Source organism: Mesoplodon bidens, assembly GCF_964165515.1.
Source record: "Mesoplodon bidens genome assembly, chromosome: 6".
In the NCBI taxonomy this organism is placed as follows: Eukaryota; Metazoa; Chordata; class Mammalia; order Artiodactyla; family Ziphiidae; genus Mesoplodon; species Mesoplodon bidens.
This window is the reverse complement of record NC_138162.1, coordinates 118,679,746-118,698,134: the sequence shown is the minus strand read 5'-3', so window position 1 is coordinate 118,698,134 and position 18,389 is coordinate 118,679,746. Positions and strand designations below refer to the sequence as shown.

At 40.4% G+C, this 18,389-nt stretch overlaps 1 protein-coding gene across 4 annotated transcripts in view; it reads right to left on the bottom strand.

The window, feature by feature from the left end:
* The window catches only part of SPOCK3 (SPARC (osteonectin), cwcv and kazal like domains proteoglycan 3), a gene marked incomplete at both ends in the record, with an annotated part of 386,995 nt that overhangs the window by 207,634 nt on the left and 160,972 nt on the right, over window positions 1–18,389 (bottom strand). For 3 of the 4 annotated variants that reach the window (XM_081237230.1, XM_081237231.1, XM_081237233.1), the window contains one exon: window positions 7,671–7,785. The exons of the other annotated variant lie outside the window; for it this stretch is intronic. In XM_081237230.1, the coding sequence (XP_081093356.1) occupies window positions 7,671–7,785 (115 nt within the window). The remainder of the gene's footprint in view (window positions 1–7,670; window positions 7,786–18,389) is intronic. 4 annotated transcript variants of the gene reach the window in all.

The following is an 18,389-nucleotide window of genomic DNA, read 5'->3' as shown; positions in this document are numbered from 1 at the left end:
CTAATGTCCATCAGTGAGATATTGGGTAAATAAACTGTGGTGCATACATGTCAAGGATTTTTATGGCCATTCAAAGGAGTAAGATGCATATGCTGAGTTGCAAATGTGAAAAACATATTAAATTAGGAAAACAAAGCACAACAACATGCATAAAACACTCCCATTAGGAGATAATTGTGTTTGTATGGATTTGTGTGTGTAGGAAGTTTCTGGAAGAGCAGGAGTGGACTGAGGGTTCTTGGGAGGGAGCGGGCACTGTGTACCCCCTTTTCTATCTTTTAAAGGGGTTCCCTTCCCACATGTTGTTTTCATAAGAGTTCAAGGAAAATGTTAAAGTTGGTGTCAATTATACCATTTTTGTATAGTATTTTTCTACTTTTTTACATTTAACTAATAAATAGTCATGGGTTTTTTTCCAGTTCCTTCAAAATAGTAAATTATGACAATATAGAAATAGATTTCTATCTATAAAAATAAAAATAATAGTTTTAACCTCCTTATAGACAAAAGGATGGGATATTTGTTTAATGTAAAAAGCAGCTATTTAGCCTGTGTAATTAATTCTCTCTCTTCCTATAATTCAGAAATCTAATTAATATAATTGGACTTTGAATCTGAGACTCTTAATCCCCATCACTAAAGGACATGGGTTTAGGAGATCCTAAGATCCACCTAAAGTACATCCCTAAAACTTACCTTCTTCATCAATTACCCAGTTTTTCCTCTCTCCAAGGGCCTCGCTATTCTCTGGTCTATTCTGCAAACTGTACTTCATCGAGCAATATTTGAATCTTCCTTCATTGCACTTTTCCCCAATTCTTACTCTTTTCCTTGTATAAGAGACTGTTAGGGAGCCAGAACGGATGGCAGGGAAAAGGGCTTGTGCATGAACGAACTCCTTCCGTTCCCCATGCCCGGAGCTGCCCACTGGGCTTCCAGCCCTCGGAAAGGACACAGAGGACATGCCCAAGGCCATCACAGGTGACTCTGACAAGCAGTCCAGGAGGTCCAGGGAAACAGGCAGCAGTAAACGACATGAACCAGAAAAATCATTGAAGGCAGCAAAGCTGTCCAAGTCACAGCGCCTAACAGCTCTCGGGAGCGCTGACGTCTGGCTCTGCCCTCTAAGCAGCCGCCCTCACATATCCTACCTCGTCCTCATCCTCACCATCCTCCACAGCGACATCACGCACGTCCTTTTACACGAAGTAGGAAGGAATCTTCATCTCCCACCCTCACGACGGAAGCCAGCCAATGTTCTCACATACAACAGCAACTCAACCTTTACCTACTAAATACAAACACAAACAACGCTAATGCAGGGAGATTACAAGTGTTTCTAATGTGCTATGGACCCAGTCATAAAGGAGAGTTTGATTCTTCCTTGGGCTGGGAGGCATGTGGGAGAAAGCCGAATCAAGATTTCTCAATCGGTAATGTTTACCGAGTGCTTACACTGTGAAAAGAGCTGTACACAAATGATGTCTTTAATTCTCACAAAAACATAGATCGCATAATCATCATGTCTGTCTCACAAACAGGAAAACAGTCTTGGGGAGTTTAATGTGTTCAGAGTCATCCTCTATCAGACCTCAAAGCCAGCCAGTCTGGTTTCAAATTACACACCATTAAGCATTAACGCTAAAAGCTTCTGCAGAGTGGAGAATATGCCAGAAAAACAAGGGGAGAGATGGGCAGAACATTTAACTAGGGAAAAACTCAGACATAATGGAAGTCTATGATTACAAAATACACAACATGTTTAGGAAAAAGTAGCAGCAGCTCACCCTTATATTATGCCCGCCCACTTTAGATCAGGTACTGTTCTAATTGTTTCTGTATATTAACTCATTAATCCTTCAAACATCATCAGAAAGTACAATTTTTCTCATTCCTTCTTGACAGAGGAAGAGACTGAAACACAGAGAGGTTAAGTGACCTGCCCAAGGTCACAGAGCCAAGTAGAGGAGGCGAGACCGTGAAGGCAGGCAGTCTGGCTCAGGCGTGTGTCCGGAAACATCCCTACAGAGAGTTTCCTGCCTGACAGGGCTGCCCCCTGCCCCAAGGGCTGGAAAGCTGCCCAGTCAAGTCAGAAGGGGCTACCTGAGGATATCAGACTTTCAACAGGAGGAAATAATATCACAGTAATGATATGAGTGCTGTGCACTTAAAAAGTACTGTCAACGTTACTTAGCTCTATATTTGAGAAATGTGCTTTCTGTTTGTGTGATGGGGAACATCTAAAGTAAAACTTGACCGAATCATGTGGACTGATGTAAACAGACAGTCTAACGAATTCAATTTTCTTTTTCTAAGCAATTCCCAAGTGGCTCTTGAGGCTGATATCAGAATAAAAGGAGAACCAAAGAACTACATTTTCAGCAAGAAAGGACGTGCATTAAAATATGCTGAGAAACTATGTATCAGGCAGTCGTTAGCCAGAGATTTTTATAAAGGAATGTAGGATTGTTTTAAGATAAAATGAGTTATCTCCATAATGCTTAGAAGAATGCCTCATTTATATAAATGCTTTATCAATATTAAATAGTATGTTTCAAAAGACAGCATAATAATTAAGAGAGTAAATTCTGGAACTTCAATGGCCAGGTTCAATGTCCAAATCTATCACTTGAGCAAATTCTATAAATTCTGGGTCTCAGCTTTTTCCATGGATAAAATGAGGTAATAACTGTAACCCACTTCACCTCACATCACTGTTGTGAGATTAAATTAGTTATGCATACATGTGTCTGTATGCAACTATATATATACATATACACACAAATATATATTATATATAATATGTATATCTTTAGAAAAATTCCAGACATAAATGAAACACTATGAAGTTTAGCTATTATCTGTGTCTTAAAAAGAGGAATCAAACAACATCACACTAATTCACTCTAGTATTCAAAATATTATGACCTGTTTCTTAAATGCAATTAATATTAAAAAGTAATATGAGCTGTGGACTTTGGGGGACCCTGACGTGTCAGTGTAGGTTTACAATTGTAACGAATGTCCCATCTGATGGGGGTGGTGACAGTGGGGAAGCTGTGCACATGTGGGGCAGGGGTCACGTGGGAAATTCTCTAACTTCTGTCCAATTTTGCTGTAAACCGAAAACTGCTCTGAAAAATAAAGTCTATTAAAAAAACGGTGTTGCAAATGGTCTATATTCTAACCAAAGAGATTCAGGGAGATACTCCATGAGTTACATAAACATCTGTCCAAAAACACAATTAAAGTCCATTTATTATAAAAAAGGAATGCTTATATAAAAAAGGTAGACTTGATTTCAAATCTTAAATCTGCCCTATTTCTCTCTCTCTCTCTCTGTTTATACACGTAATCTCAGGCAGAATACCCAGAATCTCTGAGCTTCAGCTTTTGTTTCTGTATAATGGGCGCAATAATCTTTGGTATAAAGCACTAGGGTTGTTGTAAAAACTAAATCAATTTAAGGCACTTACTGAAGAGCTCTGCACACGTTAAGTTTGAAATAAATGTTGGATTTCACTCTCCCTAAGAACAATATCAATGCCTTCACATACTACACAGGGTCATTACTTCAAAATAGTTACGGTAAGTTCAATTCAGTTTAAATATTTTGGGGACTCTGCTAAACTTACGCCTTGAGATTGAATCCTCCCATCATAAATATCTCAATAGTATAGCAATGGAAATATAAATACCATAGCCATGCATTTAATAATTACCCAAAGAAATTCGATCTTCTTTTAAATAAGGTCATTAAAACTATGAATTCCAAAAGTATATAGTTAAAATAGAGGAGCTTTAGGATTCACTCTCTTTTGATATCAATTTTTGATAAGGAGCATTTTAAACTAGCTTCACCATTCTTTGATTTAATGCCTTCTTAGGAGGCCAAAAGCATTTCCTTATTGATTTTATTTTCACCCTTTGGTGTAAATGAAGCAGAAATTAACAGGGTGGGTTCTGTCCTATAACAACTTCTTCAACCTTGCTCCTTGCTTATTTTGCCAAAACATTTTTTTTTCTTTAAATACCAGCAGCATCGATTGAAGCCCAAAACACTGATCTAGAAATAGTGCTAATTACCGGCACCTGTAAAGCAAAGGAGCAAAAGCCCTGGGCTCTGCTCACAATATGCAAACCCTGGACCCCTGTTCACAACACACAAACACTATGGAACAAAACCCTTAGCTACCAGCACACTGGGAGCTTTCCCCCAGAGTAACAATGTGAAACGCGATCAGAGCCATACCTGGGAAGCCAGCACACACTTCATGTCAAACCCCCTACACACTGGCTACGGTGCCATCGTGGAAAGCGTGTTGCAGTCCATGTTCTTTCTCACTGTTTATAAAACTATTTGGTTTCACAGTGATGGACATGAAAAGAGTAACAGAAAGCAGCACAAGAACACAGGCTTCATGCTGGTCTGAGACCAATTCTTCACAGAAAAAGCCATCAGGAGACAAACATCCAAACACATGACGTTAAACATGACAAATTTGGAAGTTCACACGACGCTCTACGTCTGCAAAGCCAGCGTGAAGCACAGAGTGAGCTTTGGAAGCAGGCTGTTTCTCTGGTCAGGAGACTATTAATGTTATTTAAAGCACTAAGGAAGGAAATATTTACCAATTATCTGAGGTATTTGCAAATCTAAGGCGAGTACCTACCAGTTTCTTCAAACAGTTATGGATTAATCTCTCTCTCACAATTTCGTATCTTCCTCACCCTTTTTTACTGGCAATAACTTATTTGTTTCAATCATTCAATACATTTACTTTAAAACATTTGTTGACTGACTTCTACACCCTTCCCAGACCACCTTCAACAAATAAGCACAGAAAACAACTTTTAGACTGAGGTTATCTAGACTAACCAATCCAACTGATCAAACTACTCATTTTTTCCTCTAAATGTTCTATAAATAACAGGTATTTTAATACACTCTTCAACAAAAATATACACGAGTCAGTAAGTATGCCAGGTTCTGAGTATAAAGTGGTGAATAAGACACAAACCCACTTTCAGGAAATATCCAGTCAATTGAGGAGATGGTGTTAGATGATTCATCACCAGCATGGTGGGTGTCACAGGATGAGAAGTCCAGGGCACTAAGGTAACAGGGACAAGCATGTGCTATCTAGTTGCGGGCGGGGGGAGCTTAGGAAGAACTCTTTGAAGTAAGGCAAGGATTCATTTTTCTCTTACATGAGATCGAGGGAAGAAACAATAAGTTGTTCCTATAAATAAAAAACAGTAGGAATTTCTAACCTAAGCAATGTAAATAGCCGAAATTGATTAATTAAGCCCCTTTTCTCTGTTTCCATGCCTCACCCCCCAAAACACACACAATCCCCCGACGTAAGCTCTACATTACTTATATTAGTCGATTATTTACGTCACTAATCACACTGCACGGCACCCCTCCTTCCCTAAGTGCTGTATAAACATTCCCTATGTGCTGACATCCTCAAAGCACGTCAAATATTAAGTTTATTTCTTCGGAAACTCGTTTTTTATTTATTGAATATAGTGTGTACTGAGTGCAATTTTTTAAGTCTCTATCAGAAACAGAACTGGACTAAACACTACTTACAAAAACGCCCCGATGCCCACCTCCTCAAAGCTCAGCCCTCACGTGGCCCAGGCAGAGCTGGCCGTGGTCCTGATTCAGGACGCTTCACCTGCTTACACTCCAATTCAGCTCTTGGCCTCTGAGAGTCTTTACCAGGTTAAGGAAGTTTCTTTTTGTCTGTAGTTAGGTCTGTTTACAGTAAGTCAGAGAAGCAGTGAGATGCACATTGGTAAAAAGCACTGACACTGGTGTCAATAAACAGGAGTGGATGCTCTGAAGCTCCCTGGCTCTGTGACATCAGTTACTTCAGCATCTCCCAGCTCATTGGTCAGCGGTCCTCAGGAGACCATCTCTGCCCCAGACACGCTATTAACTGGGAAGCCTTCACTTGCTCTCCTCCTGGGGTTCAGGGAGCTGGGGTGAGAGAGCAGAAGAGCCTTTCCCAAGGTGTTAAATGTGGGTGCACGGAAACCTCCCAGGGTCTCGGAAATGTGCGATGAAACAGTTTTGCTTTTCCATGAAATGAAGCGATGAACTCTCTGCAACCTAGGGATTCATTTCCACACCATCCTCCTCCTGACTTCTCAAGTAGAAATTGCCTCTCCCACACCCCTACATGTATGTTTACATGCTAATATTTTAAATGTTTGATGACTAATTAATAGGAATTCCAAGAAATTCAGAAACTGTTTGGAATTCTAATGAAATACGGAGAAAAATAAACTTCTGGCCCAAAGTTTTGCTGTCCTCCTATAAAACTGACAGAGAGGTCATGATTGCCTGGGGGTAAATACCTGATAAACGCTTCACCCCCTGTAACTCCCCTGCGCCCGGAGTGCGCTGACTTCAGGAAACGCTCTTACCTGGGAGGCTGCTACACTTCCCGGCCCCTTGCTGTGCTTCTCTCTCCCCAGCCCTCTATTACTTCCACGAGGAAGTTACTGATACGACACAATTCTTTGTCCCAAGTGAACTCATTCCCAAAACTCTATCTCGGCTACACTGACCTGCCCCTGTATTTGGGTTCAGCCATCACCGCCTGGGAAAAGGGAACGAAGACCCCCGCTAATCTACTCAGCACGGAACAAGGGGCTGAATGTGTAAGTGCTTTCCTGTAAATGAGGAACATCAAAGAAACCTAAATGCTGGCTGCTTCCTAGAACTGCTACTTACGTTATCACCCTCTGATGTTCTTATTCTCGGTCGGCTGGTGTGTTTGACTAACACAATTTAGACGTCAGTCCACTAAAGCCAAAAACCAATTTGTCTCTGCACACCCCTGAAACAGCGAACTTCTCTTGCTCATGTGATGTAAAAACAAAACATGAATCCCAGCCACTGTCACAGAAGAGAGTGTTCTCGTACAGAGAACTCCGTTTAGAGTAACAGAGGGAGTGGGCACCCCTGACGCCTCAGTCAGCTACCCAGTGATTGCACCTTGTGGGCTGTGCCGTGTTCCCATCCTGACTCAGCACCAAACTCCACATCCTGTTTCTAAATTACTAGCATTTCTCCACATGCAACCTACCCTACAGAAGCAGTGCTGAGCTTCACATAAGATATTTAAACACTCTCTTCTCCTCTTGGGATTTTGTGTCAGCCTTCAGGGAACAGACCCCAGGGCTTCAGCAGTACCAGTGCTTCCTTGAAGACCCAGACCTCTATTTGTGACTCTTCATCTTTTTTTTAATAAACATCAATCATTCACTTTTTTTCCTATTAACTTTCCTCCTAACTCTCCACTGAGGCATATAGGACTTTTGGGTTGGCATATGCAGAAACACTTAGAAGATACCCAAACTGCACTTTCCTTAAACTTGAAAAAAGTACAAGTATGCAGATACAGCCCTCTAACGCAATCTTCACAAAACCCTCTTTCTCTAACAGTATATGCCTGAATTCTATAATCTAGAGTAATTCTGACTAATAACAATGTTTAACCCAAGTGAATCATGATTGTATTAGCCAAGGTTTTGCAACCGTTTCAATAAACTCTGGATAAAAGCTTAGCACACGTTGCCAAACATTTATACTCTGCAGTAACTCCTGGTACAAAACCATTCACTCAGTGGGACTGAGTTTACGAGGTTACCTGTGCGTGAGCCTCCGCTGACCAACGCAGACTGCGGTCTGAGAACCTTGAATAATGCACACTTCATGGCGACTACATTTCAGCCTTAAGCACGGGTCTTTAGTTGGGTCTAGAGCTAAAAAAAAAAGAAAGAGATTGCACAGAAAACATTAAAATAAGTTTCTGTACAATGGAGGTTCTAATCTCATCAAACACCATTTGATCAGGGAATTTACAGAGCATTCAGCTGTAAATTTTGTTCACGTTCTTCCTCTATTAAGAGGTACTTTTGCTTCCACTCAAGTAACAGAGTCAATAGAGATTTGTAGTTTAGTCTCATCCATTCTGTTCAGAAGCTGAAATGCACAAACCCCTGTGATCAGACTATGTGTGATCAAAACGGAAACTTTACCACCAAAACTCTCTGTAGTTGCTACTGCCTTCTAAGCATTCCAGGTGGAGAAATGAAGGTAGGGTGTGTTGCTGCAATATTTGTATCAGTGAAGAATTATAAATTATACTTCCGCTTTTCCTGGATGGATGCAGGTAGGTAGAAAAAAATGCTGAAACCCAAAAGGGTGTCAGTCGACATTAGAGTCTTGGGATTCTCCAAGAAAAGTCTACAGCTGTATGTGGGGCTGCCTGAGTGCATCATGGTAGGAAATGAGATGTATTTTCATGTTTACACTGTTTGTGCCTGACATCTGAACTACTGTATCTCCAGAGGAAAACCTCTATCTTGGTGGCTGCCAACACAAAACTGTGTAATTTGTTGCTGTGGTTTTATTTATTTTTTTTAATATCAGTTTTACTGCAATGTAACTCACATACTATATGATTTATTCTTTTCAAGTTTAAAATTTGGTTAAGATTTGGTTTACTATACGATACATTCTTTTAAATTTTAAAATCTGCAGTATAGTCAAGACCCATACCCCTGTGTTGGCAACCTGCAAACGGGAAGATAATCAAAATTGCAGAGGTTCTCCCCAAGGAGCAAGGGATCTGAGCCCCTCATGGGGCTCCCCAGCCCAGGGGTCCTCATTCAACTCAGCATCAAAAAACAAACAACCCAATTAAAAGTTGGGCAGAAGACCTGAACAGACATTTTCCAAAGAAGACATACAGATGTCAACAGGCACGTGAAAAGTTGCTCAGCATCAATAATCATGAGGGAATCGTAAATCAAAACCACAATGAGATGTCACCTCACCCCTGTCAGGATGGCTGTTATCAAAAAGACAATAAAAAACAAGTACTGGTAGAGCATGTGGAGAAAAGGGAACCCTTGGGTCCTGTTGGTGGGAATGTAAAGTGGTGCAGCCACTGTGGAAAACAGTATGGAGGTTTCTCAAAAAACTAAAAATAGAACTACTGTATGATCCAGCAGTTCCACTCCTGGGTATTTATCCAAAGAAAACAAAAACACAAATTTGAATAGATCTATGCCACCCTATGTTCACTGCAGCAGTATTTACAATAGCCAAGACATGGAAGCAACCTAAGTGTCCACTGACAGATGAATGGATAAAGAAGATGTGGTCCATATGTACAATGGAATATTACTCAGCCATTAAAGAGAATGAAATAATGCCATTTGCAGCAACATGGATGGACCTGGAGGGTTATTATGCTCAGTGAAATAAGTCAGATGGAGAAAGACAAATACTGTATGATTACATTTATACGTGGAATCTAAAAAAACAGAACAAATGAACAAACATCAGAAATAGGCTTATAGATATAGAGAATAAGCTGGGGGTTGCCAGAGGGGAGGGGGTGTTGGGGGATGAGTGGAGAACATGAAATGAGGTACAAACCTCTGGTTACAAAGTAAATAAGGCACAGGATGTAAGGAACCTTATAGGGAATAGACTCGACAGTATTGTAATAACTTTGTACAGTGACATATGGTAACTAGACTTACTGAGGTGCTCATTTTATAATGTACAGAAATACTGAAGCACTATGTTGTACACCTGAAACGAATATAATATTGTAAGTCAATTACATTTTAATAAAAATTAATTCAATGGTTTTTCAGTATATTCATATTTGTAAAACTATTAATCAATTTTAGAATAGTATTATCACCTCAAAAAAACAGCCATACCCTTTAGTTATCACCCTTATTCTCCCAACCTATAACAACCACCTACAGTGGGCACTCGCTAATCGATTTTCTGTCTCTACAGATTTCATACACATGGAATCATACAATATGTGGTCTTTTCTGAGTGGTTTCCTTCATTTAGAACAATGTTTTCCAGGTCCAACCATGTTATAGCTGCATCCTTACTTCATTCTTTTATGTTGCTGAATAATATTCCATTGCATGGCTATTCTACATTTATTTATCCATTCACTAGTTGATAGGCATTGTGTTGTTGACACCTTTTCTCTAGTTTAAATAATACAGCTATTGGTGATCTCTATTGGTGATGGTTAGTGATATTTTGTTGTGATTTATTATGGGAGGGAGGCCAGAGAGGGAGTTGGTATAGATAAGGAAAAGGCTGAGTGTCCCGTTTGGGTACAGGTCAAATTTGAGAGAAACAATCCATGAAACATAGCAAGCTGAAAATAAAATTCCAGTGCATGTAGAAGAAGAATAAAGACAGGGTGACCAGAAGAATGTGCATTTGGAATCTTAAAAAGTATGTGGGAGGACCCTGGGCTTTTCACTGGACATGAAACGTAGATTTGAGCCAGTCTTTTGTAGACAAATATAGGTAAACTAGAGCTAATATGTGCTGTATGAATCGAACTTAGTTTTATGAATATGTTAAATCTTAGGCATATTTAGTCAATAACCTAAATAAATGAGTTCATTTTGACAATCAATGAATCCAATAAAATATGTATATAAACAGATATATGTGTATATATATTGTATATAGACAGATATAGATACATACATATTTTCTTCCTTTAAAAATACAAAGTATGGGGGCTTCCCTGGTGGCACAGTGGTTGAGGGTCCGCCTGCCGATGCAGGGGACACGGGTTCGTGCCCCGGTCCAGGAAGATCCCACATGCCGCGGAGCGGCTGGGCCCGTGAGCCATGGCCACTGAGCCTGCACATCCGTAGCCTGTGCTCCGCAACAGGAGAGGCCACAACAGTCAGAGGCCCGCGTACCGCCAAAAAAAAGAAAAAAATAGTATAGGGCTTCCCTGGTGGCACAATGGTTAAGAATCCGCGTGCCACTGCAGGGGACGCAGGTTTGAGCCCTGGTCCAGGAAGATCCCACATACCGCGGAGCCACTGAACCTGTGCACCACAACTACTGAGCCTGCACTCTACAGCCCACAAGCCACAACTACTGAAGCCCGTGCGCTTGGAGCCCATGCTCCGCAACAAGAGAAGCCACCACAATGAGAAGCCCCTGCACCGCAACAAAGACCCAACGCAGCCAAAAATAAATAAATAAAATAAATTTATTAAAAAAGAAAAATACAAAGTATATCTGTGTAAAACTCTTATTTGAGATTTCAAACAAACATGAAGTTTAAAATAAAGAATATGAACACACATATTGATAAAATATTCCATAACAGACATAGCATGATGTTGGGTTGGCCAAAAAGATCTTACGGAAAAACCCAAATGAACTTTTTGGGCAACCCAATAAAATGGTCAAGACATTAAACACATGTATTTGCAACACAAATCTCCCATTTCCTCCAGTCTAAGCAAAACACTTTCTGACAAGCAATGATTAGCTCAATTATATTTTCTCTTAATTTCTAAGTAGTATCAAAAATTAAGATAAACTATATTATTTTATTCCCTATAAAATGTTAAGCATTCTTTGTTCAGTTTGAAAATGCAGATTTCTGGGACATTCTCATTATACCATCACAGTTTAAACTGCCACTAATTAAAAAACTATTATACCTTGGAATCATACGATTTCTTGTTGGAAAACATAAAAGAAAAACATACAATAACTTAGCAGACATTAAAAATGTCTTGAGCTATTTCTAGTCCTCAGTCTATTTTGATTTTTAATTATTAACATGACTTTTAAATATTGATTAAAGAATTCTGTCTAACAGCTAAACAATGACATTGCACCTACAACTGTGCCTTGTGAACGTACATGTCATGTACTCATTGTTGATATAGTTAATCTAGGACATCATTCTAAAAAAGGAGTGTTTCCACTTTGAAATAAAACACTATCTAGTATATATAAAACTATCATGGTTAATCTAATCTAATTGTACTTTGAATGAAGACTGTTAATAGTTATAGTTAGTTATTTCTTTCAGTTTTCTTTACCTAATACAGCCCACGTTAGGTAGTTTTCAAAAGTTCCATGACCCTCTTATGTTATATCTATTTGATAAGATGGATGAGAACTCAAAAAATGAGGTAGAATGAGAAGGAAATTATCAGAACAAATACAGCACATGAAAAAGAATTTAATGCAAGTTTGGCATAAAACTTTACATAAATGATCAAATAAAAGAGCAGGAGCATTTGTCAAGAGGTGGAAAATATAACAGAAAGTGAACATGAGGAAGCCCGTATGGAGAATCTGCAACAAGAAGAAGACACTTTCTGTGCATGTGATTTTAACCATCTGTACTTTTGAGTAGAACTCACATTGTTGGCAGCTTACAACTATAAAACATCACAGGCTATAAATACAGATGCCTGAGATTTTATTCTTGAAATCACAACAATGACACAACCATCTTCCTCTTGGCTGAAGCCCATGGATCAGAACCAATCCTGTATCTTAGAGGCTGGATAAAACCATCCCCACCCCCCGCTGCGCTCCATTCTTTCAATCTTTTTCAAATTACCTAATCCTATTCTATCCTGCATTAGTGTTTTTAACTTTCTCTCAATCACCCAGTAAAACCACACCTAGGAAGATTTCAGCTAGTGCATTCAATTCACTTGGTTATGTTCTTTTCTTCATCTACTAATCTAATAATAAGAATCTAATAATTGAATAATCTTTCTCATTGATATGAACTAACCTGAGGACTTAACTGATATTTTTTTCTCCTTTTATTACTGAAGTATAGTTGATTTATATTATATAAGTTACAAGTGTACAACATTTGATTGTTACAAGTGTACAACAAGCGATTCACGATTTTTAAAGGTTACTCTCCATTTATAATTATCATAAAATACTGGCTATATTCCCTGTGTTGTACAATATATACTTGTAACTTATTTTATACCTAATAGTTTGTACCTCTTACTCCCCTGCCCACTAGTAACAACTAGTTTGTTCTCTGTATCCGTGAGTCTGTCTCTTTTTTGTTATATTAACTAGTTTGTGCTATTTTTTAGATTCCACATATAAGTCTTTGTCTGACTTACCCATGTTACTGCAAATAGCAAAATTTTGTTCTTTTCATTCTGCTCCTAAAGGGGATTATTGCATTTCAGCACACATGACACCACATTCCCTGTGTGCTCCCCACAGACTCAACCCTTTTACTGGAAGAGAGACGAATAAATAGGTAAGTAGAATACACTGTTGGGTGTAAACTATATGTGTGTGTGTGTGTGTATTTAGCTTTGTGGTAACAAACACACACACACACGCAGATGAAGGGATTATATAATGGTGAGAGGACTCCCTATTCAGGGAGTGACAGTTCAGTATCAGTGAAATGCAAATGTGGGTGATACCAGCAAGTCGTGTGGGAAAACACTGGAGATGAAGATGGAAGCTTCTGACCCACTGGAGTTTCACCTTGTCAGTAATGCTACATGGCTGAGGGATTTTGAGTTGGGGAGTGGTGTAATGAGGTTTGTCACACACAAGAATCTGGAGATGCTCTGAAGAATATGCGATCAACAGGGAAACTAACAAAATGTCCAGGAGAGAAGGGATAAGGAAGATGGGCACGGGGCCAAGGGTGACCACAGGACAGAGCAGAAATGGTTTCTGGGGCTCAGGCAATGCCTGGTTTGAACAGGTGTGTGGAGGCAGCAACCTGAATCCACTGAAGAAGCTTCCTGATCTTCCCTTCCACTATGCAGATTTTGTCCGACATTAATATTGCTGTAACTGCTTTTCTTCTTCTGATTTGTATTTTCCGGGTGAACTTTTCCTCCAATCCTTTTAGTTTTCAATGCTTAATTTTTATATTTTAAAGGCAGCTTTCAAAACCCTTAGGTGGATTTAGAAGCCCAACCTAAGACAATTTATCTTTTTCTGTTTTACCTATTGTAATTTTTTAAATATAATTGGACTCTTTTCTATCACATTATTTTGGCCTTTCTACTTTGCAGTGCTCTTTTTCCTTTGCTTTTCTTTCCCCTTTCCTGCCTCATGGTGTATTGGTTGTATTTTATTCATTTAGTACCTTTGTCCTTCCTGCTAGTTTGGAAATTATGACAGCTCTTTAGTTGTTTCCTTTAGATGTTTACATGCACGGCTGGCATAACTGATAAGAATACCTGTATAGTAAGTAGTTTGTCCTCCTTCTGAAGGGAACTAGGACCTTCGAACACATCAGCATCAGATCTTTGAAATTCAGTTTCCTCACCATTTTCTATTAGTTACACCACACGTTACCACCCCACCCCTGCAAATTAGTCATTATTTCTATTATTATTATTTTTACTGACATGGCTCATCTAAAATTATTAACTCTACCAATTTATGCCCAACATTGCTTCCTTTTTTTTTTTTTTTTTGTGGTACGCGGGCCTCTCACTGTTGTGGCCTCTCCCGTTGCGGAGCACAGGCTCCGGACGCGCAGGCTCAGCGGCCATAGCTCACGGGCCCAGCCGCTCCGCGGCATGTGGGATCTTCCCGGATGGGGGCAGGAACCCGTGTCCCCTGCATCGGCAGGCGGACTCTTAACCACTGCGCCACCAGGGAAGCTCCCACCATTGCTTCTTGCAATTCACTCTTCCTTTTGGGTTTTCTTGTATGATTTCCTTCTATTTGTTGAAGCACATCCTTTTGTGATTGTTTCAACAAGCACAATTTGTGCTCTGTCTTCAATATTTATTTATTTTTCTGAATGTATCTTTATTTTCAACCCCTCTTAAAGGATAATTTAGCTGTGCCTGGAACTTTATTTGATAATTATTTTTCCTTTACCATAATGAAGATATTATTTCATGTTTTTCTGCCATCAGATGCCGCTAACTAGTACGTCTGCTTGCCGTCCATGTAGGCAATCATTCTTTACCTCCTGAATATTATAATACTTTGTTATCATCAAAGTTTTGTGCTGTGGAATGTTTATCTCCAGCTAGTCTAGCGAACATCTAAGCAAATGCACTCTTCTTCTGAATTTCAATTGGTAACATAAAGCGTACTTAGGTGATAAGAGAACTCTTCAGCAGTTGGAATAAAACCAAGAAAACAAAGACTCAGTTGGATATTCATCATGATTTAAGAGCAGGTGAACTGCGCCACTGAGAGTTGGGTTTTAATTTTGGAAAATTGTCAACTAAATAGTAAACTCAACATACATATCAGCATTCACTCGGGAACCTGACTCTTTAAGCTTAATTGGATGCTTTTACAAAAAATGAAGTAACCTGCAACCCAAAAATGAGATTAAAAACCTTCCTCATGGTTCAAGAACGAAGCATCAAATATGCTTTTGTTGCTTTTCTAACAATAGTTCCCTTCACTATAACTCTACGCTGTGAAACTAAAGGAAGACGTGGTCTTCTAGGGAATTTTTAAAACCTTGCCAGATGTTATAATGAAAGGCTGTGTAAGTGAGCAGCATGGAAAACAGACTAATGCCTGAGAGTTAATTAGACTTTTGACAGCCAATTTTATGGTGTTAAATGTGATTAAATGTAGCCTCAAGTCTTTGCAGTGACTTTCTTAGTCTGAAACCTTACTATCATTTCAGTTACATAAAATCCACCCACTCTAACTTGGTGTCCCCACTACAAACACTACATGTGGAGGTCTACACAATTCACAGATTCAGGTGCAATGGCTTGATTAATTTATTTTGTAATAAATATATATCAAATATAAGAATGTTTATTTCAATAATATCCTATCTTATAAAGGTGTGTTAAATGCAACTGACTATTGCATTGATCAATCAAAGTTAATGAAAACTCCAGGAGCCACAAGGCAGAATCTCTTCCTAGAGTCGTTCTGCTCTAGTCAAAGACTGATGAAGATTTTCAACACCATTCTCTTCAGTTCTTTATCATTCTTTTTGTCAGTACATCATATTGACTCTTAAAGTGATAAATGCTAATAGTGTTTCTTTTATAAAGTAGATGTGGGGCTTCCCAGGTGGCGCAGTGGTTGAGAGCCCGCCTGCCGATGCAGGGGACACGGGTTCATGCCCCAGTCCGGGAAGACCCCACATGCCGCGGAGCGGCTGGGCCCGAGAGCCATGGCCGCTGAGCCTGTGCGTCGGGAGCCTGTGCTCCGCAACGGGAGAGGCCACAACAGTGAGAGGCCCGCGTACCGCAAAAAAATAAATAAATAAATAAAGTAGATGCATTCCAGAAAAATTGGTTATGTGTTAAACTCATTATTTTTACTGGTTTCCATTTTCAAATCTATTATTTCATATATAAAGATGATGACTTAATCTCCATCAAAAAGGTTTATATCTGGGCTTTTCTTTCCAATGTTAGAGCTAAACATACCTATGATTTGGTTCACATTTAGTAAAGGGCTGCCTGAAACAGAATCCTAAGGAAAAGTCCCTAAAAATACAACAATAACAGTTTGTCTTATGAAATAATGTTTACCTACAGTTCCTGCTTATGTCCCCTAACTATTCTATACCCAATATCTTCACTTATAACTGGAAGAAATTGGGCTAATTCTAAAATATAAAATAACATATTCTATAATTCTGTACTTTAACTGACCTGGGAACCGGGACATTAAAAAATAAGAAATAATTTAGAAAATGAGCACTGAGTTGAAAATATGTTTATGTGACTTTGCATAAATGTGTGTTAACTGCCTAGAATATATCCAGATGTACAGAAAGTACTCCACTTGCCCATTCTTGTTCGTATTCTAAGTGACAGTTATTAAAGTCCTACAAAACTTCTGTAACCTGCCAGGCAGCTACAGGCCACTGACTCTAAGCTCACCGCTTCCCGAAGTAAACTCTACTCTTCCGTTTTTGCCGATTTACAAGGAGAAATGATAATATCCACATGCCCTCTTTCTGAGAGGACAATGAAGCTAATCCCTAAGAGACACAATCAGGGCTTCTAAGCACCTACACGCTTCGTCCTGAAACAGAGGCAAACATCTGATGCGGAGGCACAGCAAAGGGGAGGAACTGAACCAGGAACCCACGGTTCCTCCCAGACTTGGGATGCAGACCTCGCCGGAGAAAGCTACCACCCACCAGGTGGCTGAGCGTCTGGCTGACAGGACGGAGCTGGGCCACAGTCTCTGGAGAGCAGGCAACACCGCCCCACTGCCCCCATGGCTGGTACGGGTGCGCCCAGGCTGGAGGGAGGGACTGCAGCTGGGGGGCAGCAGGTAGCCTCCACCCACGTGCGGCTCGGCTGGTGCTGACAGGAGTGCGCTGGTGGGGACCCTGAGTATCGGGCATCCACTCTCCAGTGCAAGACCTGGGGTATGAGGGGTCCCCTGAGCCTGGGGTGTGCGAGCCTGCCATGGGATGCAGCTGGGGTGGAGACCCCTGCCTGTCTCCATCATGTACCCCCGCCAAGACATGAGGAGAAACCAGAGTGAAAAGCCCCCCACCCCACTATGCAACACCCTTGCAGACCCTCTGCTGACAAAGCTGAACTCTGTTGGCTACAAAGGCCATGTGCTCCCGGATCCAGCTCCATGGCTGCAGAGGAAGGTGGGTTGAGAGATGACAGGACATAAACTGACACCCTGCACGACCTCTCTGGAACGTAGTTCAGTGCTTTGTTATATAGTTAAACCACACTACGTCTATGAATTCAGCCAAGATCATTTTTTTGCATGTTCACAAAAAGACTATTACAAAAATGTTCGTGGCATCCACATTTATAAGAACGAACTCAAATACCCATCCACGGAGGAGTGAATCAACAAATCGCTGTCATGCAGACAGAATACTACCCAACAATAAAACAGACCCCCAAAAAACCCCGAAACATGCAAAAATGTTGGCTAAGTCTCAAAAACATTATACCAAACAAAAAACAGTAGACATGAGATATACACACAGTGTAGTTCCATGTACATCAAATTCTAGAGCAAGCTAAACTAAATTAAATGTAAGAAGTCCGAACAGTTCGGAGCAGGGATGGCTTGCGTCAGGCCAGGACCGGGGACAGGGCCGGTGGGTAGGAGAGACGGCAGAGCAGACAGTGTGAGGAAGGTTTGTTCTCTATTTCTACTTCGACTGAGGTGGTATTAATTCAGTGATCTGCATCCATGAAAATGGATCAAACTGTACATTTTAATTTATTTCACTTTATTTCATGTAAATCATGCATCTATAAAAATGAGGAAAGCCTCATTTCCTCCTTTTTTTTGTGTGTGTGTGTGTGTGTGATACGCGGGCCTCTCACTGCTGTGGCCTCTCCTGTTGCGGAGCACAGGCTCCGGACGCGCAGGCCCAGCGGCCATGGCTCACGGGCCCAGCCACTCCGCGGCATGTGGGATCTTCCCAGACCGGGGCACGAACCCGTGTCCCCTGCATCGGCAGGCGGACTGTCAACCACTGCGCCACCAGGGAAGCCCCATTTCCTCCTTTTTACAAGGCTTTCAAAAGAAAAACCTCCATATTCTCCAAGAT